The sequence below is a fragment of the Strigops habroptila genome, chromosome 18 (genome assembly GCF_004027225.2).
Source record: "Strigops habroptila isolate Jane chromosome 18, bStrHab1.2.pri, whole genome shotgun sequence".
Classification (NCBI taxonomy): Eukaryota; Metazoa; Chordata; class Aves; order Psittaciformes; family Psittacidae; genus Strigops; species Strigops habroptila.
Genome location: NC_044294.2, coordinates 2,609,915 through 2,633,061, shown reverse-complemented (window position 1 = coordinate 2,633,061; position 23,147 = coordinate 2,609,915). Strand labels below are relative to the sequence as shown.

Sequence of the window (23,147 nt, the reverse complement as noted above, 5' to 3'; positions counted from 1 at the left end):
ATGGCATTGACCGTGCCACCAGTGATGCCCAGAGCCAGGGGTCCCCCTGTTCAGCAACCCCAGGAGAGTGGGACCAGAACGATGGCAGAGCAAGAGCTGCAAAGATCACAACTGGTTTAATTTAGATTTAAATCAAAGAACAACCCTGGGATTTCAGGGCATATCCCCATGAAGCAGGAGTGGAGTGAGGAGCTGGGGTGGAGAAGAGCAAACACTGAGGCCTCCCCGCACAGGGCAGGGCTAAAACTAAGCACCCCCCTCCTCCTCCACCTCCCTGAGAGATGGTGGGACAGCACCAACATGTCCATAACACCCTGACGTGAGGGCTCAGCACCCTCAGCGGCTCGGGGTGGCCGAGTCGTAGCTGTTGATGAAGTCCTCCAGCTCCTGGAGGTGATGGATGCGGCCCTGGCGCAGGTTCGCCCTCAGCGCCAGCCCCAGCGCTGCCTCCATGGAGGGCTCCTTCTGCAGCAGCATTGTGGCCACCACTGCGATGGTCAGGCTGAACTGCTGGTACGACTGCAGGGGAGCAGCACAGGGTCAGCACGGGGCACCCCAAAACCTCCCCATCAACAGCATGGAGCCCCCCAGAGATATTTTTCCCATCCACAAACCCCATGAGCCCACACAAAGCCCTTCTCGCACACAAGATCTTCCCCTGCAAGCACTGTTGACAAGGGGCGTTTCTCCCCAGTGACCCCAAAAGTACCAAATTCACGCCCCACATCACCCAGCATCGCTTTTTCCCCCCTGGTCCAGGGGCCACCGGGACTCACCAGCTCGATCTCCTCCTTCCTGGCAAGGACAGCAGCGGAGCGGAGGTCCGTGCAGGCTGGGGGGGGTGGGTTTGGGAGCCTGGAGCAGAGCTTGAGCTGGCCGCCTGCAGCCTGTGAGGTGGAAAAGGTGAGGAAGAGTCAGATCCTTTGAAGGAGAGAGGGGCTGGGCAAGGGTTGGGCTGAACTGAAGCTACCAGCACCCATTACTAGCCAGGGACTGGTCACCCTGTGTGGGGACCCACTGGGACCTTGGCTCCCCTCCCTCGGGTGCTAGAGCTGCCCCAGCTCCCCCCCAGCATCACCACAAGAGCCCTGCCAGCAGCTTTCTCTTCCTCGTTAGGCAGTAAATAAGCTGCTCTGCATCGCTCTCGCTGAGGCTGGAGCCCCAGGTCGGTCACGCTCCGTCACGCTCTCCAGCCTCTCGTTATTCCTTTGGCCTATTCCCAGCTGCTTCCCATTTATCGGCATCTCCGGCAGCCAGCGCCGGGGCTGACACGGGCTCTGCCTCCAGACAAAGCAGCGCTTTAACCCAGCGCCTAATCCTGCCGACAGGATCCTGCTCCACTGCTCCTGGGCTGTGGCAGCACCCCTGAGCCCAGGGCACCCGTCCCATGCAGGGACACCTCGGGGTGAGAGCAGAGACACCCTGACACGTACCGGTTTCACCTCACTGGACCCAGGAGGGTGCTGGCTCCCTGGTGAGGTCTCTGGTTTGGTGCAGGTATCGGAGGATGCCTCTCTGGGTTGTACCTCAGGCTCCGTGGTACCTCCTGGTGGGACCTGCAAGTGTTTGGATGGCTGAAGGTCACCAAGAAGCTGTGGATGCGCAGGATGGGGGCAGCCAGCGCAACCCTGCCTGCAGCAGCGGCCTCAGTGGGCTCTCCCCCATGGGGGACACACTATGGGGCTGCCCACCCCAAGACTCACCCCAGCACTGGCAGCTTCTGCCCTGCACTGTTGGCCCTGGGACGGCTCAGCAGGCTCCGGAGGGGCTGTGGGGCTGCAGGGATGTGACCCAGCACCAGCCTCAGGGATGCTTTGGCTGCATGGCTCTACCTGTACAAAGCATTGCAGAGCCCATGGTGAGGGCTGGCACCACTGCCCAGGCAAAGGGATAAAAGGGTTTGCAAAGGGGACTGCAAGCTCCCTGGGCTCTGCTTTTAGGAGGGAAGGAGAGCAGCAGAAGCTGCTCCCCTGTCCCAGCAGAGCTGTTCTCCAGCGGGGCTGGCTCTGTTTCCAAAGCAGAAGGGCCCTGGCCGTGGCTGCCCGCAGGTTTCTGCCTGGCTCCCAGCTCAACCTGAGGACATGCAATGGTGTAAGGCTGGGACATGTGTCTGTCCCGGGAAGAGGAGCAAAGGAAAACCCAAAGGAAACCATGGGGCTTTGCAGCCCTGAAGAAGAGTCGGGAAAACTCCCATGCCTGGCAAAGGGACAGCAAGAGGAAGAGTGAAAGGGCTGGATGAGAGTGAGGAGGAAGAGTTACACCGGCCGAAGAGACCCTGAGCCAGGCACCTCCAGGGGTGCCCTCAGGAGAGGGGTGATCTCTCCTACCAGCGTTGCTCCTGCTGCCTGCTCTGGCTCCACAGCCTCTATCACAGCCTGGGGATCAGTGGCCAGGCTCTTCTGAGGGGTGCAGGTGGCTCTGAGGTGCTCCGGGACCTTCCCACTGGTTGCTGGCAGGCCCTGGAGGACACAGTGTGGGTCAGAGGCACGGCAGCACCGTGTGGGGCTCTGACCAGGCAAACTCGGTCACTGCTCGGGGTGGAAGGAGTAAAACCCACAACCTGAGCCGGCCGCTCCCTGCTCTGTGCATCAGCTTTGAAGGAAACAAGTGGCCTGGGAGGATCAAGGTGCTGCGGCTCTTCTTTGATTGCTGGCTGGCTCATCCCAGAGAAGGGAGACGACTGGGAGGGCGGCCGATACCCTGCGGAGCGAGAAACACAACGGGAGCAACTCCTCGCTCTGCCCAAGCAGATGCTGCTGAGCAGCGAGGAGCTGGTGCTGAGCAGCGAGGAGATGATGCTGAGCACAGCGGGAGGCACATACCTCTGGGCCAAAAACATGGCGGGCGCTGGACCATGGGTAACTCTCGGTAGCCTCGGCGAAGGCGTTGGCGGCGTTTCCTAGGCAGGCCGCGGTAGCCCCAGGACCCGCAGCCATCCTGGAAGCCACCGCGCTCCCTGCAGGAGCAAAGGCAGATGCAGGGGATGGGATTTAGGCTTGGAGGGGTCTCTGGTGCAAGCCCCCAACCCTGAGCCAGCTTCAATGCTGCATCCCCCCCCTTGGCTGGGCACTGACACAGAGCCTGGCCCCGTTCCCCTCACCCTGGGCACAGGCACTCACCCTGCCAGGCGGCCGGGGGGCCAGGGTGGGTGCTGCTCCTCGTTTTGGAATTCAGGCCAGGCAGAGCTGTCGGGGCCCGGTGGCATCAGGTCCTGCAGAGGATGAGGTGGGTTTAGACACAGAGCAGGACAAGGGATGCCGGGGGGCTGCCATGCAGGGAACCCTGTCCCCATGCACTGTGCTGGCCACCAGGGCAGTGAATGACCCCTGGCTCATTTCACCCACTCCCTGCCCCCAGCCCACCACCCCTCACCAGGTGCCAGCCCTCTCCAAAGCACTCCTCAGGTCCTCTGTCATCTCTGTCACCCCAAGAGCATGGAAGGGACCAGTCATCGGATGCCCATCCCCTGTCCTCCTCATTCCCATAGAAGTCAGCAGGGCCAGGGAACGGCCCGGGGTCACAGGGCCAGGGCTGCAATGGCAAATCACTGCTGGTGAGGAGGACAGTGACACACTAGGAACAACCAAGCAGCTGCCACCCTCCCTGGTCCATTTCTCCTCACCGGGAACCAGCCCTCTCCAAAGCAGTCCTCAGGTCCTTGGTCACATTCTTCATTGTCCCAGCGGCGCGGAGGCGACCAGTCATGGGGTGTCCATCCCCTGTCCTCCTCATTCCCATAGAAGTCATCAGGGCCAGGGAAGGGTCTGGGCTCACAGAGCCAGGGCTGCAAAGGCAAATCACTGCCGGTGAGGACAGTGGCACACTGGGGACAGCCACACAGCAGCCACCCTCTGGCCCACCTCCCCATACCGAGTACCAGCCCTCTCCGAAGCACTCCTCAGGTCCTTGGTCACATTCTTCATTGTGCCAGGATGGTGGTGGGAGGCAGTCGTTGGGTGCCCATCCCCTGTCCTCCTCGTTCACATGGAAGTCAGCAGGACCAGGGAAGGGTCTGGGCTCCCACGGACCAAGCTGCAAAGGATGGCAGCTCCCTGGGTTTAGTTTTGCTGTGCTTCCCCCTCCCCACCGCAGTGGTCAGCTCCTTCTGCCTCTCCTGCTCCCCAGAGAACCCCTGGTTTTGGCTACCCCAGATTTGCAGGTGAGCTCCAACAGCACCATCTCCCCTCACTGCACGGCCCCTTACCGGGCACCACTGGCCTCTGCCTCTCCTGTGTGGGGGCATCTCGTCCCACATATCGTGGGGGCTGTAAGGTCGGGGTGGTGGTGGTCCAGCCTGCCATGGACCGGGCTGTGGAAAGAGAACAGGGAGGTGAAAGCAGGATGAGACCCTCACCTTGACCCTTGCATCAGCTGGATGCTGAGCAGGGACAGGGAGCCAGGAGCCCATCCATCCTCCTCCCCCGGATGAGGCTGCAGATGATTCCCAATTCTTCCCCATACATCAGTGATGCTCTCCTGCCTCCTCAGCATCCGAAGCGATGGAGCATCCTCCTTGCCCCCAAAGCTCCCCCTCTCCCACCGCCCTGGCAGCCCGAGCTGCGTGGCAGCAGGAGGGTCACAAACCCACCTACCGGCCTGGGGAAGCCTCTCCTGCAGCCCATCGGTGAGAACATCCTGACAAAAGCTCCTCCTGGCCGCGGTCCCAGCGAGGAGAAGGGCCCTGGAGGGATCAGCACCCTGCTGTGGAGGGAGAGGTGTGGGTGAGCACATCCCACAGGACGTCACTGCCGGCCCGTCCGGGTGCCACCCGCGGCACTCCCAGAGCCACGTCGCGCTGTGAGGACCCGCAGGATGATGGGGGCCACAGGGACCCGCTCCCCATGGACACGGGGCCTCCCAACACCGCGGCTGCTTCCTTGTGTTGCAAACCCAAAAGCATAACCACAGACCCCACAGGAATAGTCTGTTAGCTCTGTGAAATGTGTCCATCTGATTCGTGTCAATATGGAGCAATGCTAGGGCCGCATGATGAAATGTGGCCTTCTGTCTTGCATACCCTTGGATAACCACAAGCCTAAGAAAAACAGAGAAGTTAATGTATATAGTTCCTATATCTTGCAAAGGTCGCCTGACAAGCATATCAGCTTAAACCGGTTTTGTTGCTAACCGAAGCAGGAGAAGTTTAAGACACGCCTATTCCTGGAAGATATACAAACCAGGACCAGGAACTGTACGGTGTGCTCTTGGTGGAGCAGAGACTCCCGGCGCACCCAGCGCTGTTTGCTTGCCTCTATTCGTTTAATAAATTGTAAAACTTTGATTGCAATCCTATTTGGGACTCGGTTATTTATCACAATTTTGGGGGCTCGTCCGGGATGGCTTTGGTTCCTGAATTCTGACTTGATCTAGGAGGGGCGCCCCACCATTTGGTGGCTCCTGTTCGAGTCGGGTCGGGACTAACGTCATCTTGAACCTGAATAAAGGCAAGCAAAATTTTCTTTTTTCTCTTTTTTTGATTTTTCATATGAGCTCCCTTGCCGGCTGCAGCACTATATTTTGCCTGTAATTCTGCGCGCGAAGAGCCAAACGAGGACGACTGGGTCGTAAGTATTTAAGGCATATACCGTTCGGTTGGGTGGGATTCGGTTGCCTGTGTGTGTAAGAGTGTGACTGAGACAAAACTTAGTTCCGAAGCAATTGTGGAGGTCTTCTAACCGCGGTTCCAATCTCCCGCGAGGGACTTGGCTGGTGAAGGACCGAAGCGATTCCTATAGGATTCGTGGGTGGGTGATAGGTCCTAAACCCCCTGCAAGACACTCTTACCAAGGTAACCAAGGGCTGTAGGAATTGCCACAGTAAAATTCCTAGATGGGTCAGAAAAAAATCGAAGACCCAGGACCAGAAAAAAGGGAGCAAATTACCGGACATACCACCTGAAAGTCCATTAGGAATAATGATTAGAAATTGGAACAATAGGGGCCCCAGAAAAGGAAAAAGTAAATTAAAAATGGTCCAGTGTTGTATGGTAGAATGGCCAAAGAAGCCTTTAAGACCACGTTTTTTGGCCTGTTTTTGGATCCTTTAAAGACTGGATTTGCCAGGCCTTAAATATACACGTTAATTCAAAGGAGCCTTTTAGTCAGGAGGAAAGTGATTATGCAGGATTATGGATCAGGACTTCACGTCCTTTTCCAGCCTCAGTACTTACACTAAAAACAGATGAGAGGTTTGAAGAAGAAGAAGAAAAACAGGAAAAAGAAAAAGATGATAAATGGGAGCCATTAGGTAACCTACCACCACCATATCCTAATAATCCACCCCCGGCGGCAGCTCCCCCTCCGGTGGCAGTGGTACCTCCACGAGTACCATCGTCGCCTCCGCCTCCACAACCAACAGCACCGGAATTAGACCGACCTCCGGCTGCATGTACGAGAAGCAGGACTGCCGTATCCGAGGGAGCTTCTCTATATCCCTTATGAGAGGTACCCCTTGGAGGCAATCAAGGAGGCATCGGGTTTGTGGCAGTCCCATTAAATACCACAGATGTAAGAAATTTCGAGAAAGAAATGGGGACCCTATTAGATGATCCCCTTGGAGTAGCTGAAAAACTGAACCAATTCCTAGGCCCCAATACTTATACTTGGGAAGAAATACAGTCCGTTTCAGGGATCTTATTTACTGCTGAGGAAAAGGGAATGATTAGGCAAGCTGGAATGAGAATTTGGGAAAGACAGAATCAGGCAGGACCCCCGGGAGATCAAAAATGGCCAAATGTGGATCCCCACCGGGATCATCAACAACCCCAAGGAAGACAAAATATGAGGGATTTGAGAACATTAATCATACAGGGAATAAGGGAAGCGGTTCCCCGAGGGCAAAACATTAATAAAGCATTTAACGAACAACAAGGGAAAGATGAATCTCCAACAGAATGGTTGGAGAGATTAAGGAAAAATCTACAAATGTATTCTGGAATTGATCCTGATACAGTGGTCAGAACCACACTCCTTAGAGCACAATTTGTAGCTAAATCCTGGGGGGACATAAGAAGGAAATTAGAAAAGCTGGAAGTCTGGCAAGAGAGAGGATTAGAAGAGTTACTTAGGGAAGCACAGAAAGTATATGTTAGGAGAGATGAGGAAAAACAAAAAGCAAAAGCCAAGATCTTTGTAGCAGCAGTAAGAGAAAGTCAGAAAAATAAGACCCCGTCCGGAGAAAGGAGGGAAAAAGGAACAGAGAAAACACCCAGGGGACAACCTTATCGAGAGAGATTTACAATCCCCGTCTGTTACTATTGCAACAAGAAGGGACATGTTCAGAGGAACTGTCGTAAGCGGGAACAAGATGAGAAAATATTCAAAGAAGAATAGGGGTGTCAGGGGCTATAGCTTCTGGGGACTTCAACATCAGCGGAGCCCTTGATAAAATTATTAATTGGTCCCCATAAAGAGGAAGTTTTATTTCTAGTGGACACCGGGGCTGAAAAATCCACTGTTCAAAAACTTCCAAAAGGAACAGAAAAAGAGAAGAGTTATATGTCAGTAATAGGGGTAAAAGGAGAGCCTTTTAAAGTACCTGTCTTGAAAAATGTAGAAGTAGAAACAGAGAAGAAAATTTGCCTTAATGATTTACTTTTGTTCCCTGAAGCGGAGTACAATTTATTAGGAAGGGATTCGATTTTGAAATTAAACTTGAGCATTCAGAGTTAAGGGGACAAATTGCAGATTAAATTATACACTTTAACACAAGAGGATGAAGAAGTCATTAACCCTTCAGTATGGTATAAGGAGGGGGAAACTGGAAAGATAGAAATGGACCCCATAAATGTTCAAATAATAGATCCGCATCGTCCGATTAGAGTCAAACAATACCCTATACCAACGGAGGGTCAAAAAGGATTAAAACCAGTAGTCGACAGACTTCTGGAAGAAGGAACTCTAGAACCATGTATGTCACCTCATAATACACCCATCCTCCCCATAAAGAAATCGGACGGGTCATACCGGATGGTACAGGACCTGAGGGCTGTAAAACAGCGAACAATCACTAAATTCCCTGTGGTGACAAATCCTTATATTATACTGAGTCATATATCTCCCAAACATACTTGGTATAGTGTAATAGATTTGAAAGATGCTTTTTGGGCCTGCCCTCTGGATAAGGGATCCAGAGATTATTTTGCCTTTGAGTTGGAGGACCCCAAAACAGGACGAAGACAACAATTACGATGGACTGTGCTACCACAGGGGTTTACAGAGTCACCAAATCTATTTGGGCAAACTTTAGAGAAAATCTTACAAGATTTCACATTACCCAGGGAGGTAAAATTATTGCAATATGTGGACGATTTATTAGTAGCGGGAAAAACTGAAGAGGGAACCCGAGAAGCTACTATTAAATTGTTAAATTTTCTAGGAGAAAAGGGATTAAAGGTGTCCCGATCAAAATTACAGTTTGTAGAACAGGAAGTAAAATACTTGGGGCATTGGCTGAGTAAGGGAAAAAAGAAGTTAGATCCTGACAGGGTATCTGGGATCCTATCTTTAAGACCCCCGAAAACTAAAAAGGAAATTCGGCAAATATTGGGATTATTAGGATATTGTAGACCATGGCTTGAAAGCTACAGTGAAAAGGTAAAATTATTATATGAAAAATTAACTAATAACCAACTTAAGTGGTTTACAGAAGATGATCAGAAATTCGAGGAGATAAAAAGGGCATTAATCCAAGCACGTGTATTGAGCCTCCTAGATATGGAGAAACCTTTCTATCTCTTTGTGAATACATCAAGCCAGACAGCATACGGAGTCCTTACTCAAGACTGGGCAGGAATTAAGAAACCCGTGGGGTATTGTTCTAAGTTACTTGATCCAGTAAGTAGAGGATGGCCTGCTTGTCTCCAAGCTTTGGTCGCTACAGCATTATTAATAGAGGAAGTTAGGAAGATTACCTTTAGTGCTCCTTTAAAGGTGTATACTCCACACAATGTCAGAAGCGTTTTACAACAAAAAGCGGAAAAATGGTTAACGGATAGCCGGATCCTAAAGTATGAAGCAATACTAATTGACTCCCCTAACTTAGAACTGAGGGTGACCTCTGCTCAGAGTCCAGCACAATTTTTGTTTGGAGAACCATCAGAAAAACTACAACATAACTGTTTAGAGGTGATTGAGACCCAGACTAAGGTGAGGCCAGATTTAAGGGATACTGAGTTGGAGAAAGGAGAAGCACTGTTTGTAGATGGCTCCTCCCGAGTGGTAGAAGGGAAAAGAAAATCAGGATATGCAATAATTAATAAGGACCTAGAATCTGTGGAATCAGGACCTTTGAGTCCATCATGGTCAGCTCAGGCTTGTGAGCTGTATGCCCTATGTAGGGCCCTGGAACTATTAAAGGGAAAAAGTGGGACTATATTTACAGATTCTAAATATGCATATGGGGTGGTCCACACTTTTGGAAAAATTTGGGAAGAAAGAGGTTTAATTAATGCTCAAGGGAGGAATCTTATACATCAAGAGCTAATAGTAAGAATTTTAAGGGCGTTAAGAGAACCGAGGGAGATAGCAGTGGTACATGCGAAAGGACACCAAAAGGGACTAGATTACTGAACCAGAGGAAATAATTTAGCAGATAAAGAAGCCCAGGAAGCAGCCTTGAGGACTCAGGTCACTAAAATTAATGTAGTACAGGAGGAAGAAAGATGAGAGGAAGAAAAAAAGAAGTTTACCCCTGAGGAACAAACAAAATTGGAAAAAATAGGGGCTAAGTTAGAACAAGGAAAATGGACACTGCCCGACGGGCGAGAGATGTTGCCGAAAGCCTATGCTAGGCAAATATTGGAACGCTTGCATGCGCGAACACATTGGGGTACAAAGGCGTTAAGTGATCACTTCCTTAAACAATTTGGCTGCATTGGGATTTCTGAAATAGCAAAGCAGATTACACAAGGTTGCTTAACTTGCCAGAAGATAAATAAGAAAGTGTTTCGACAAACAGCCACGGGAGGGAGGAAGACAGCTTACAGGCCTTTTGAAAAAGTACAAGTTGATTTCACTGAATTGCCCAAGGTAGGGAGAATAAAATATCTATTGGTAATAGTAGATCATTTAACACAATGGGTAGAAGCTTACCCTGTAGCACGAGCTATGGCACAAATGGTAGTAAAAATTTTATTGGAACACTTGATACCTAGATATGGGATAATCCAGTACATTGATTCTGATCAGGGCACACACTTTACTTCTAAAATAATAAGACTACTATGCCAATCATTAGGAATTCAGCGGGAATACCACACTCCGTGGCACCCACAAAGCTCGGGGAAAGTAGAAAGAATGAATCAAACAATCAAGCAACAATTGGCTAAGATAATGATTGAAACACAAATGCCCTGGACGAAGTGCTTACCATTGGCACTTTTGAACATAAGGACTAAACCACATAGTGAGACTGGACTATCGCCATATGAAATGTTACATGGCATGCCTTATTCTCAAGGGATGCCTCTGGGGAACAATGTAGTTGAGGATCATAGTATCCAAAAATATATAATTGCCATCGGAAAAAGATTAAAAGAACTGAGAGAAATTGGGATGATGGCTCAAACACCACCCTTAGGATTTGCAATTCATCAGTTAAAACCAGGGGATAGGGTTCTAATAAAGACATGGAAAGAAGAAAACCTATCTCCCCTCTGGGAAGGACCTTTTCTTGTTTTATTAACTACAGAAACGGCCGTGAGAACTGCTGAGAAAGGATGGACACATGTGTCGTGAGTAAACGGGCCGGTGAAGGAGTGGAAAGTGACCTCTGAACCGGGAGAAACCAAACTGATTATCAAACGAAGTTAAAACCTCCACCAAGAGAGATATAACTAAGCAGTTGTGGGAGTTTTTTGTGGCTACTCCTGTAGGAGTTGAGGGGTCACCTTCGGAAATAATCATGTATTAGCTTGCATCAGTATAGGGGAGGGGTGGTTAGGGAACACCTTTCCGTGGATCCTTAGAAGGGTGCTGGTACTAGTGCCTGTCCATTGTGCAAGCAGTGTTGTCTATTTTTAAGGGCTAAGTGCTCAAGTTGCTTCAAATATATCATGTCCCCCGGAGGGAGACAAGAACATTATCTGAATCACAGTTTGGAGTTACGGTGCATCCGCTGTAAAACTACCACCCCCTTACACCATTTGCCATGGGTCAGATTCTATTGCTGTAGATTCAACCAAATAATACCGCATAAACTGGGACCATCTGCGATAAATAATAACCCCTGAAGCTGAAGGAGAGGGCAAGACCAGATAGGGAACTGGTGTTGCGGCTTGAAAGGTCTGCCGAGGGCTGCAATCCCTTTGGGCTGCGACTGCCGATCACCATGACCCTTACATGACCTCTCCTGATTCTGCTCGGGGTGAGTTCCTTAACCCAGGCTACGGCAAACAACTGCAGTCAATGTATTGTAACCACTAGAAGGGGACGGGTAAGCTCCCAAACCTTGGTGTATCATACGGTCTATGACTGTAAAGACCAAAAGATAAGAAGCTGCATTTATAACCAAACCCAGTATGCTCTATGCAGAAAAGGTAACAAGACCATATGCTATGATCCAAAAGAACTCCCTTATCAATATTGGGTAGAAATGAAGACAAATTCGGAAGCAGGGAGATTAATTGGAACAAGTGAGGTCATAGCCAATTTGAGCACATCGGTGTCAGTAATCTTTGATGCATGCGATATTATAGATCATGATCTAGATACTAATTGTGGGAGTTTAGAGTGGAGACGGTATTATAATAATCAACCAAAATACATCTGCCCTGGTGGACATCAATGTCAAATAAATCCCGATTATGTATCTAGTCCAACAGCGAGATATCAATCGGCACACCTATGTGGAAGGAGAGGGTGGTCCTGTGTATGTTGGGATACTGCAGGCTGGGGATATGATTATCAATGTGGGGATTTACAAGCTTCAATTGCAAGGATGCAAACAGACAGTAATTGTACGACCCGTACTTGCAATCCAGTAAATTTAACTCTTATAAATTTAGGAAATTGGAAACAGAAAAAAAATAACCAAAATTGGACTCAAGACATATGGATCAGGAGAAGACCCGGGTGTGGTCATTAATATTGAAATCAAAGAAAGGACAAAGGAATCTGTGCAACATAGACTGTTATTCAACTCATTTTATCATGAAATAGAAACAGGAGTGAAATATGAAATTCCCACAGTTGCTAAAAATCTATTTGTAAATCTTGCTGAAAACATTGCTAAGTCATTGAATGTAACTAATTGTTATGTTTGTGGAGGAACAAATCAAGGTGAACAATGGCCATGGGAGGCTATGGAGAGCAACATAAGCAATCCCCAAGTATGGAAAACAATGGGAAAGGATAATAGGAAACAACAATGGGTACTCCGAACGAGTATAATTGGAAGGAGTTGTTGGCAAAATCTAAAAAACAAAGAGAAACAAGTAGGTAACCTGCAGTGTGAAGGAGGTTACCTATGGAATGAAACTCAGAATAACTGGGATAAATGGGGAAGCCCACTGGAAATGAATAATCAATTTAAGAATTGGACCAATGGAACAAACATACCAAATGGTTGGCCAACTCCCGAAGGACATTATTGGATTTGTGGCAAACTAGCCTACGCATATTTGCCAAAGAATTGGACAGGATCCTGTATATTAGGAACTACAAGACCCATTTTTTTCCTGTTACCCATAAATCAGGGAGAGCGATTAGGAGTCCCAGTGTATGCTGAAGCTGATGAGCTAAGAAAAAGGCGCTATAAACGGAGCTTACAAATCGGACATTGGAAAGATAACGAATGGCCTCCCGAGAGAATCATTGCCTATTATGATCCAGCTACGTGGGCAGAAGATGGATCCTGGGGCTATGGGACCCCAATATACATGCTTAATAGAATAATTAGGTTACAAGCTGTAGTAGAAATAGTTGTAAATAAAACCAGAGATGCACTTGGATTAATTGCAAAGCAAAATACCAAGATGAGAACTGCTTTGTATCAAAATCGCTTAGCTTTGGATTATTTGCTAGCACAAGAAGGAGGAGTCTGTGGAAAATTTAACCTTAGTAATTGTTGTTTAGAAATTGATGATGAAGGAAAAGCTGTAAATGAACTTGTAAAAGAAATGAAGAAAATCGCACATGTCGCAGTTCAAACTTGGAATGGAATCAATCTAGAAGGATTATGGGGGAACCTTATGGGTTGTGATTGGCTTACTAAAATCGGGATGGTTGTATTGGGAATATGCGGAGGATTGTTAATAATTCCATGCTTAATACCCTGTTTTACCAGACTAATACACTCGGTTATACAAGGAATGCAAATATCTGCGATACCTGTTGACCCAGAACCAGGGGAAGAGAAAACCCATTCCCTGATGATAATAAAACCACGAGAAGATCCATAATTAATACCAATTCGTCAAGTGTTAACTCGATTGGAAACGAAAAACACGAATCAATACCATGAAAAAGAAAATAGGGGATTGTGAAACGTGTCCATCTGATTCATGTCAATATGGAGCAATGCTAGGGCTGCATGATGAAATGTGGCCTTCTGTCTTATATACCCTTGTATAACTACAAGCCTAAGAAAAACAGAGAAGTTAATGTATATAGTTCCTATATCTTGCAAAGGTCGCCTGACAAGCATTCTAGCATATCAGCTTAAACCGGTTTTGTTGCTAGAAGCAGGAGAAGTTTAAGACACGCCTATTCCTGGAAGATATATAAACCAGGAACAGGAACTGTACGGTGTGCTCTTGGTGGAGCAGAGGCTCCCGGCGCACCCAGCGCTGTTTGCTTGCCTCTATTCGTTTAATAAATTGTAAAACTTTGATTGCAATCCTATTTGGGACTCGGTTATTTATCACAGCTCTAAGCCCTGTCAGAAAGTCCTGGTCAGGTTCACAGTACAGCTTATTCACAGGCAAGATATGCGGCTCTTTTGGATTGCCAGAGATAAAACGCATTAAGCACAGAATAGCCACAGCACCAACAATGCAGTTGCAATCACAAGCTTGATTTCCCAGCTTGAAACACTTCAGTCTTGCCAAAAGCCTTCTGGGGAGGGCGAGGTGGACAAACCCCTCCAGCTGCCCGTACAATCTGGTGCGGAACTCTCATCCCCACAGGGTACAACTGGGGTGTTTATACCTGGTTATTGCACAAAGCGCTGTGGGTAGGGCTGTGCTCCAGCCTCGTGGTCGCAGGTACTTCCAGCAGCAGTTGGACAAAACACTTTTTGGTACCAAGCAGCAGAACGGGACCGTGCAGCATCCATCCTGCTCCACATCCCACAGTGACACAACCCACCAGAGCTCCTCTGCCTGCTCCCTGCACCCGCTGCCATCACCCTCACCCCATCACCCACATCGAGCTTGTGCATCTTCTTCACTGTTTTTATGCTCCCAACACCTTCTCTGAGCCACCTCTTGCTTGCAACCACGTCTCTACCCCCCCACAAACCCCACGAGTCTCAGCACCCCACAGCATCATCCCCATGGATCCCAGCCGAGCCACTCTGGCTCCGTGGCCCGGATACCCCCCTGCCCAGTTTGGGCTCTGCGTCGGCGCAAAGGACTCAGACCCGGAGGCAAACGGGCATTGCCCACATTCCATAGCGCAGCCCTTGTGGGTTCCTCGACCACGTTGTGGGGCACGGAGCCGGGCTCATGCGAGGGATGCAATCAGGGATGCTCTGACCCGACACTGGGGCTCCCAGAGCCACGGGTTGCTGCCCGCAGCCCCCACCAGTGACCACTCACCGCAGCACCAGAGCGAAGGGAAGAACACGTCGGAGCTTTACCTGGCAGCACAGTCTCAGGTAGCCCTGGAAAGCAGCTCGCCTGCCCGGAGAAATGAAGCACTGAGGAGCCGGGATGGAGCCCCCGGGGCTGCCGGACCTCCCCGCCCCAACTCCGGCTCCATGCAAACCAATGGCAGGCGGCTGCTGATTGCAGCCAGGTGCTAATTATCCCCCGGGGAGTTCCCCTGGAGCTCTTCAGAGTACTTGATGTCCCGCCCCTCAGAGTCACAGGCACAGCCAAATTCCTTCGGTTATCCCAGCTCCATCAGCACATCCGGCTTTAAAGCGCAGCTTGATGCAAGACCTGCGAACTGCATCCCTGTTCAGTGCTGCAGCCCGTGCTGCGTGCCCTCCATGCAATAGGAGGGGGGCTGCACCCCCAGAACATGGAGCATCCGTGCAAGGGGGGCCCCAGCACCCCCAAGGCATAGAGCACCCATGCAAGGGGGACCCCTGCAACCACACTTGCAAGCCCATACCCCAGCACCTCCTTCCACCCAGCTCCATCACCACCTGCATCAGCCACGCAGTCCCTGGGATGCTCCCAGCCTTATCCTGGAGGGATTTGGGGTAGCAGCCCCCGCACCCCTCAGGGGCTGCAGCACAGCCTGCAGGGACGAGGAGGGGAAGTGGAAGAGCAGGGTGGTGGCCCCGGCAGGACAGGGCCCACCAGGAAGGGACGCTGCCATCGCACCCACCTTTGCCAACGAGGAGCTGCTCCTGCGGCACGGTGGCTCCAGCACCAGGGTGGCCGGTGGCCAACGTGCTGCTGGAGCTGCTGCGGTGTCCGGTCACCTCCTAACGCTGGCAGCAGCCCTAGGGATGGAGCCCAGTGTTGGTCCGACGCATGGCCAGGCCTCCTGGAGCAGCCAGGCACTGGGTGCCTCTGCCAGGCACCTCCAGCGTCCCCTCCTCCTTATTTCCCTGCATTCCTATGGAAGCAGCACTCCCAGGAAGTTGTAAGTACAAGGTACGGACATCTCACCCAGCCCCTCCAGCACTTTCATGTAACATCTGCCTTGTGTTAGGCGCTGACAGCAGTGGGAGGCTTTGCTGCTGGCTGGGAACGCTTTGATAACAACCTGGTCCAAGCTGGTCAGCCCAGCATCGGAAACTCCTGCGTGGACAGGGGGAGCGTGAAGGCGAGTTTGTGACCTTGCAGGAACGCGGGAGGAGATAAGGGAGAAGAGGGAGGCTTGAGGTGAGCTCGCGGATGCCAGATGTCAGCAAAAGAGGAGATAAAAGGGAAAGCAAAAAGTGTGGAGTAAAATCCTCCAAAGATGCAACCAAGCGGCGCTGCTCGCAGGGATGGGGCAGCCCCTCAGAGATGACTGCTTCTCAAGGCTGCTCCCACCGGGCAGATAACACACAGCTTCCCAGCTGGTTGGCTAATTATAGTCTCTAATAGCTATAAATCAATTAACTAATGGGGCGGATCAATTAGCAATTTGGGGTTTGGGATAGGAATACAGCACCAGGGAGAATGGTGGCTGCAGCACGTCCCTTTGAGAGCTGAGTGGCTCCAATACCCCGAGGCTCCCCGGTTGCTGCACATCCTCTGCTCCAAGCCTGGTTTGGGGACCTGAGGGTCCCCAAAGAGGAAGGCAATGAGCTTTTTGGGAGCAGGGAAATCAGAGTCATGGGACAGCGATGCCAATTGCTAGAAGCTGTGTAAGTATAAGCTACTCTGCTAAAATCTTGATGTAATAATAAAGGTCTCATTATAGCTACAACCCTGTGGCCAGTTCTCATCCCACAAAGGATCCTCAGAAGAGCTTTCCTGTCCCCACAGCACTGGGTGACACACAGCACACCCCACAAAGGTGCAAACCACGCTGGCTTTGGGGCTTTGCAGCCAACACCTCTGCTCGGGCCGGGTTACTTTAGCAGGTCTCAGCCCCACAAGCTGCTTTTCCAGCTCTGGCACAGGGAGCACAGGAGCTGGTGCTGGGCCAAGGCCCCATCCCGGTGCAGTGCCCTGGTCCTGGATCGCCCTGTTCTGCTGTAACCAGCAGGCACGGTGACCTCGGCTGCTCTGTCCTGGAGTGTTTGATGTGGAACCACATCGTGTCTCGCCGGCTGCCAGAGAGCAGGGAAACGGAGGCAGGGCCATGAGGAGGGAGATTAATGTGAGGGCACTGAGAAAAGGCGATGGATAAGCACCAGTGCCCGGAGTCACTGAGCTCATGGGGATTGTTCCCTCCTGATGGGAACAGGCACCTCCTGCAGTGGTGTCTGTGGTGGCAGAGCAGCTTTTCCCCCCTCCTGAAAAGCCATGAAGGGTGAGAGGGGGCTGCTAGAGCAGGGGGGAAAGGGCTGGGCCCTGCTGGGGGCTCATGGCAGAGGGGAGCGGAAGGAAGGAGTCATGGAATCACAGACCGGTTTGTGTTAAAGGGAGCTTAAAGCTCAACCAGCTCCAACCCCCTGCCACGGGCAGGGACACCTTCCACTAGAGCAGGTTGCTCCAAGCCCCTGTGTCCAACCTGGCCTTGAACACTGCCAGGGATGGGGCAGCCACAGCTTCTCTGGGCACCCTGTGCCAGCACCTCAGCACCCTCACAGGGAAGAGCTTCTGCCTCAGAGCTCATCTCAATCTCCCCTCTGGCAGGTTAAAGCCATTCCCCTTGTCCTGTCTCTACGTTCCTTACCCAAAGCCCCTCTCCAGGTTTATCGCAGCCCCTTTAGGCACTGGGGTCTCACAATCCCTTGCGGTGGTGCCAGCAGAGCGAAGGGAAGGGGCAGTTCGGTCAGGTTTGGGCTCAGGGAGCAGAGGAAGGGTCGGGCACAGCCCAGAGCGGGGCGGGGAAGGGCACTGAGACGTCTCCCGTCCTGCGGGGCGGGTACAACCGCCCGGCCCCGGGACCCGGCTCCGGCACCTGCGAAAGGGCCGCACGTTCGTGTCGCACCGTTCGTTGCCCGCGGGGCTACGAGCACTAACCCGCCCCAAACGCCCCGACCCGCCCCGCGTCGGAACTGACGGCATCGCGCCGCGACGGGGCGAGCAGGAGGCGGCGGCAGCATGGCGGCGGCGGCGGCGGCAGCAGCACCGGGCGGGCCGGGGGCTGCCCCGCAGGGGCTGGGCGGGTGGCTGCGCAGCGCGTACCGCTTCGCCACCGACCGCAACGACTTCCGCAGGTGCGGGAGTGGGGACGGGAGAGGGGAGCGGGGACGTGAACGGGAGCCAACGGTGCCGGTTTCTCCCGTAGGAACCTGCTGGTGAACCTGGGGCTGTTCGCCGCCGGAGTCTGGGTCGCCCGGAACCTCACGGACATCGACCTGATGGCCCCGCAGCCCGTCCCGTAGCGGTGAGTCCCCCTCGGAGCGGGTGTGCCGGTGCCAGGCGACCCCCGAGCGCACCCGGGCTCCGGGGGAGCGAAGCCCCGGGCTTGTACCGGGAGGGATAAATGGCACACGCCGGTACCGAGCCCCGCCGCTCCTTACCCTGCCTCGTCGCCGGCATAGGGAGGAAGAGATGCCGGGAAGCGCCCGCCGGGACCAGGAGCAGGATTCGGCCGTTCCACCTTCCGATGCCTTCGCCTGCAGGAGTAGGTCCCGTCCTCATCCCGTCCTCCTCCTCAGAGCTGCTACTCACACCTCAGCCCCGCCACGCCTGGAGCAGTGACAAAGGGGGGAAAAGCTTTTAGATGCCAGAGGGAAGATATATTTTGCATTCCTCCTGCGAGACACAAGAGTGGTGGTTTCGGGGATGTGAAGCCATCACATGTGGGATTTTATTCTGTACCCCCATCGAGATGTTTATTAAAGTATGTACAATAATGACACGACCCGCTGGGATTTCTGGTTTTGTTTTTGTTTTTTTAATAAGAAACTTCGGCTTACAAAAAACAAGGTGTAAAAAGAGTAAAGATTTACAAAAAAATCATAAAAACATGATTTATATTCCACACCCCAAAGACAAAGGAAGGGAGTCCAGGCCTGGGGTGGACACGGGCCCCACCGGCTGCTTATCCGAAGGGAAAACCAAACCTGTGATGAGGCCCAAACGTTTCCTGGGTGATGTCTGGATGAGATAAAGCTGGGATGCTTTAGGGAATGATGACTGCGAGTGGGAAGGAGGAGCCATTTGGTGTTGCATAGCATTTTAGTGCCCTGGGCTGAGCCTGAACTTGCCGTTACCAACTTTAAATCCAGCTGTGGGTGGTGAGGCTGTTGGGGAACAGCAGAAGCACCATGTGGGAGCTGTGGCTGTGACCTGGCTACGTTACATGACAGCTCCTTGAGGATGCTGTCTGTAGAGCACAGTGACTTCCCAGCTCTGAGCGTGATAGCAGCAGGACTGCCACGTGGCTGCAGGTTCTTTGGACAGTCACACGTGGGTTTTTAGCGTAAGACATTCATGTTTAGTGACAGAACTGCCCCTCACCTGCCCCAGGGGAACCGCGCTCCGTTACCCACAGAGAATCCTAAAAATGCCGTTTTCAAAGCAGGTATTTTACCATCCTGTAAAGAAATGGAAGTTCTTTTGAAGTAGGGATAATCCAAGTTATGCAGAAAGAGTTTCTATGGGAAAAGGAGATTAATTAGAACACAAAGTCACTTTATAGTTAATCTCTGTTTTGATTTGGAACACACTGATCTCCCGAGGCTGGGGGTCAGGCTGGGGGCAGTCCCTGCAGTTAAGTACATGAGGCTGCCATAGGGGACTTACTGCATGTTGTCTTAACAAACCCTCGACTGAACTAAAAGCAGCTGAACCCACGATTAGGAGCACAATTAATTACTAACTGAAGGAGCAGCGCACGTGCCCTGCGCTGCGAGGCAGCTGGACAGATTGCCAGCCACATTTAGTAACTAATTGGATTCTCTTGTCCCTTGCTGCTGCCTGGGAGTGTCCTTGAAGCCAAGGCAGTCTGGTTCATGAGCACAGCATGGCATACATCAGCTTAAGTCATTAGGGATGTGAGGAACAGAGACTCGAAGCAGAAACTAAAGGCTGTTCTTGAAGCCACTGAAAACATCAGGAAACCCACCCGAGCTCCAGCTCTTGGGAAGCGGCGCAGCTTTCCCAAGGGGATTTAGCACTGAGGGAAAACTCATCCTCTGCCAACAGCACCCTTCCAGCAATCTTAACTTAGAGCAGGATTAACTTTCTTAAAGTGCTGAAGATTAGCTTTAATTCTGCCCTTCCTCAAGTCAACAGAGCAGCCCCTGGGCCACGAGCAGTCACTGGGTCTCAGCACCCTGCCCAAGCCCATTGCACCCTCAGGTTGCTCACTCAGGAAGCTCTTGTCTTGGAGCAGCTGCCTGAAGTTTCTAAGCTGTGTTTAAGTTTCTCTTATGGAAAGGCAGACCTGTAAAACAAAAGTTTTACTGAAAACAGACTCATTCACTTGTTCCTTTCCTGTCAATTGTTTGGTAGATGTATAGAGGGCTGTGGCTTAAAGTTTGTAACTGCTTAACCAAAGCTGACGTTAAGCAGAATAAAAATAGGACCCAATCTCTCTTACTCGGGCTCTGGGTTGCCGGTGGTAAGTTACTGCAGTTCACACATCTAATAAACGAGGCAAAAACTTGGGTTTCACCTGGCAATACATGGTTCATCTTGTAGCAGTAGGAAATAGCCTTAAGGGCCGGGCCCAGTAACATCATTTAATACACGTAAGGAGAGTGAAGAGGACATTCACTATGAAGATGCCATTGCTCATCAGAGGTGTGGAGCTACGCAGTCCAACCACTACATGGACCGTGCAAAAGGGCACAACAGGAGCAGCCCAAAGGCACACCCCGAAAATCAGCGAAGGGAAATAATCACTGTATGTAGCTTTTGATCATTGAAACATGTGGGTTTATAAACGTAGAAGCTTGCTAGAATGCTTCACATCCCCATCTGCAATAACCAGGTATCAATATTAATGTAACAGACAAGAAAAACCCCCACTGATTTGAGGTTTTATATTTCCAGAGGCAATAAATCCTCCCTGTCCCATCTCAAACCTGCTGGAGGGATTAGATGCGCACACAAAGGCAGTGTTCAGAGCTTGGATTTTGCTGTTCACCTCCAAGAAGGGCCACTTGGCCACCTTACACACCTGTATTTATTGCATATTAGATTTACACAGGCATAACCACAGCACAGTTCTGCTCATGTGTGGAAGCATTTGCCAGGCTGCTGAGAGGAAACCTGTGCAAACACTGCCAGGACGATGGCAACTCTTCTCTAAACCAGCAATGAGCATTTGGTTTGGAACAGAAGGTGCTTCCCACAGCTCCAGCTACTCCAGCAAAAACCCCACTGGAATGTTTATTCCTTGCTCTATGTGACATGCTCTGACAGGCGTCAACTTCCCGACCTGACTGGAGGGGCCTGGATGGCACAAGAAAGCTAAAAAGCCAAATCTAACTCGCTTTTGAACAAGCTGTTATTTGAATGGTTACAAATACAGAGATTTTAGACATGCAACACTCAAATACTCGTTTCTGAGCTTGTCAGCGATGCTGAGGACTTGTAAAACCACACAAGTGTGTCTGCTGCTTCAGTCCAGGGGAGGGGGGGGAATTCCTCACTTCTTTCCCAAGGTTTCTGTCCCATGCAAAATATTATTGGATACAAGGCACCAAATCTAAGGAATCATACAAAATTAGTTCCCCAATCTGTACTGGCAGGTAAAACTCATCTCCTTGTCTCTCGTTTATATAGTTCTCCATTTGCTGCCCTGCATTAACGATGCCAAAGCCAGACCACAGAATTGTTCTAGTCAGAACTAATGGGGTGGGAGGGAGGGAAATGAGGGTATTTTCAGTGCTTTGCAGAGAAACTGGTTTTGCAGTGTGCATAGTTTAATGTGGGCATGCAGGCAATAAAGGGTAACAGAAACACAAATCTATGTAACTAACTTTGCTAGTGGAATAAAGTTAGTTAAAGTGGTTTCCAACAACGACAGCAGATGCTGTATCACGCCTGGCCATGGATACATTAAGATTCTTCATTCTTAAAAACATAAAATTAAGGAATGCCAATTTACTCACAAGTTGGATGCAATAAGGATATGCTGGGAACAGTTCTGTCCCAACGGCTGCTCCTCCCGAGCCCGTCTGCCAGCATTCAATGGCTTCCTGCACCTTCACATGTGCTCTGAGCATCCCTCAAGGCAAATGACTCCTTGCTACAGGACTGGAACCCCAGTACAGGAAATCCCGTGCACAGAGAAACCGATTCTGCTCCCAGTTGTACCAAAAGAAAGGTTTTTATGTTGCAGATACTCAACTTGTGACTGCAACCACTGAACTCCACGCATAAGTCACCCTAAGTCAAGTCACGTCACCTGCCTGTGTATTTGCAAAAGCAGAGCCTAAACCTGGAATTATTCTAATACACATCAATCTATGAGCAGGATTTGAAGCCATACCATTCCAGGAGGGACAAAGTTTGCTTTGCAGGCTACCCTTTGTCAGGCATGCGCTCCACTGTAATTGCAAATGGTATCTTCATCTTCCTGATGTAGAGAGGTAACTTCCAATCTGAATTTCTGGCAAGCAGGACACTATAAAACAGTGTCCACCATGGAGGGAGCACTGGGCTATGCTTACATAAAGAAGCCTGCAGTAGACAAATATAAACCAAACAGCATAAAAAATGCTATACGCTCTCGCTTCCAAATAAAAGCTGAATATTACAGAAACCTCACAGTGTTGGAAAAAGCAAGTTTAGTTCCTTTGAAGTATAAATTCATTCCTTCCCTATCAGGGCAATCATTTTTCTGACTGCAGCATCCCCGCATCTCAGCACAACTAGGCTAATGTCACATGGAGAGGCCACTCATGTCAAAAGGTGTCACCAGCAAATGCTACCAAATCTGCCACCCCCTTGACTCGTGTGACAACTGAATTCAACTCCCAATGCCAAACACTCAGTCAAAAGATGAGCATCACAGCAGAGAGTCTCGGCTCCCTGCAGGATCAATGGATGCTGCATTAAGGTTTGCTTTCCTCTCGAGTTCTGCACACACAGGGCCAAGGGATTCAGAGGGAACGTGCCATTTGGTAGCCACAGTAAACTGTGACTGCCACTTAGGAGAATATAATCCTCTTATTTAAGAGTGGACAGGCCTGGAAGGATGGATGCATGGGAAAAATAGCAGTTTTCCTTTCCACCTCTCAGATTAAAACAGCAATTTGAAGCACTATTTATTCCTTTGATTTTCTTATTGAGACACAGTGTTCACAGAGCTCTAGAAAAGAACCCATCGTGTGTCTGATAATCCCAATATTTTGATTCTTCCAGGAATGTCAACTTCTACCTGTGCTGAAGCCAACTTAGCCTCCCCTGCAGTCAGCAGCCACAATTACTTCTCCTGGGTCTCAATTTGGCCTATTACCATTTATTTACT

The 23,147-nt window shown here is 50.6% G+C and overlaps 2 protein-coding genes across 6 annotated transcripts; one reads left to right on the top strand and one right to left on the bottom strand.

Moving 5' to 3' along the window:
- Window positions 1-97: 97 nt before the first annotated feature.
- LOC115602338 (basic proline-rich protein-like) lies at window positions 98-16,526 on the bottom strand. Of its 5 annotated transcripts, none has more exons than XM_030473372.1 (14): window positions 14,759-16,526; window positions 4,593-4,701; window positions 4,205-4,309; window positions 3,871-4,032; window positions 3,623-3,784; window positions 3,373-3,531; window positions 3,120-3,211; window positions 2,823-2,956; window positions 2,561-2,700; window positions 2,328-2,459; window positions 1,704-1,832; window positions 1,434-1,556; window positions 777-887; window positions 98-519 (listed from the first exon to the last, which is right to left on the bottom strand). In XM_030473372.1, exons 2-14 carry the CDS (start codon window positions 4,632-4,634, stop codon window positions 337-339), a joined length of 1,674 nt encoding a protein of 557 aa, XP_030329232.1. In that variant the 5' UTR covers window positions 4,635-4,701; window positions 14,759-16,526; the 3' UTR covers window positions 98-336. The 5 variants fall into 5 exon arrangements, with proteins under 5 accessions (XP_030329232.1, XP_030329230.1, XP_030329233.1 ...); XM_030473370.1 differs by having other exon boundaries at window positions 14,800-15,028; XM_030473373.2 differs by lacking the exon at window positions 14,759-16,526 and having other exon boundaries at window positions 4,589-4,944.
- A 1,215-nt stretch (window positions 16,527-17,741) lies between these two features.
- Window positions 17,742-18,584, top strand: TOMM6 (translocase of outer mitochondrial membrane 6). Its single transcript, XM_030473386.1, has 3 exons — window positions 17,742-17,934; window positions 18,006-18,104; window positions 18,262-18,584. Exons 1-2 carry the CDS (start codon window positions 17,819-17,821, stop codon window positions 18,100-18,102), a joined length of 213 nt encoding a protein of 70 aa, XP_030329246.1. The 5' UTR covers window positions 17,742-17,818; the 3' UTR covers window positions 18,103-18,104; window positions 18,262-18,584.
- Window positions 18,585-23,147: the final 4,563 nt, after the last annotated feature.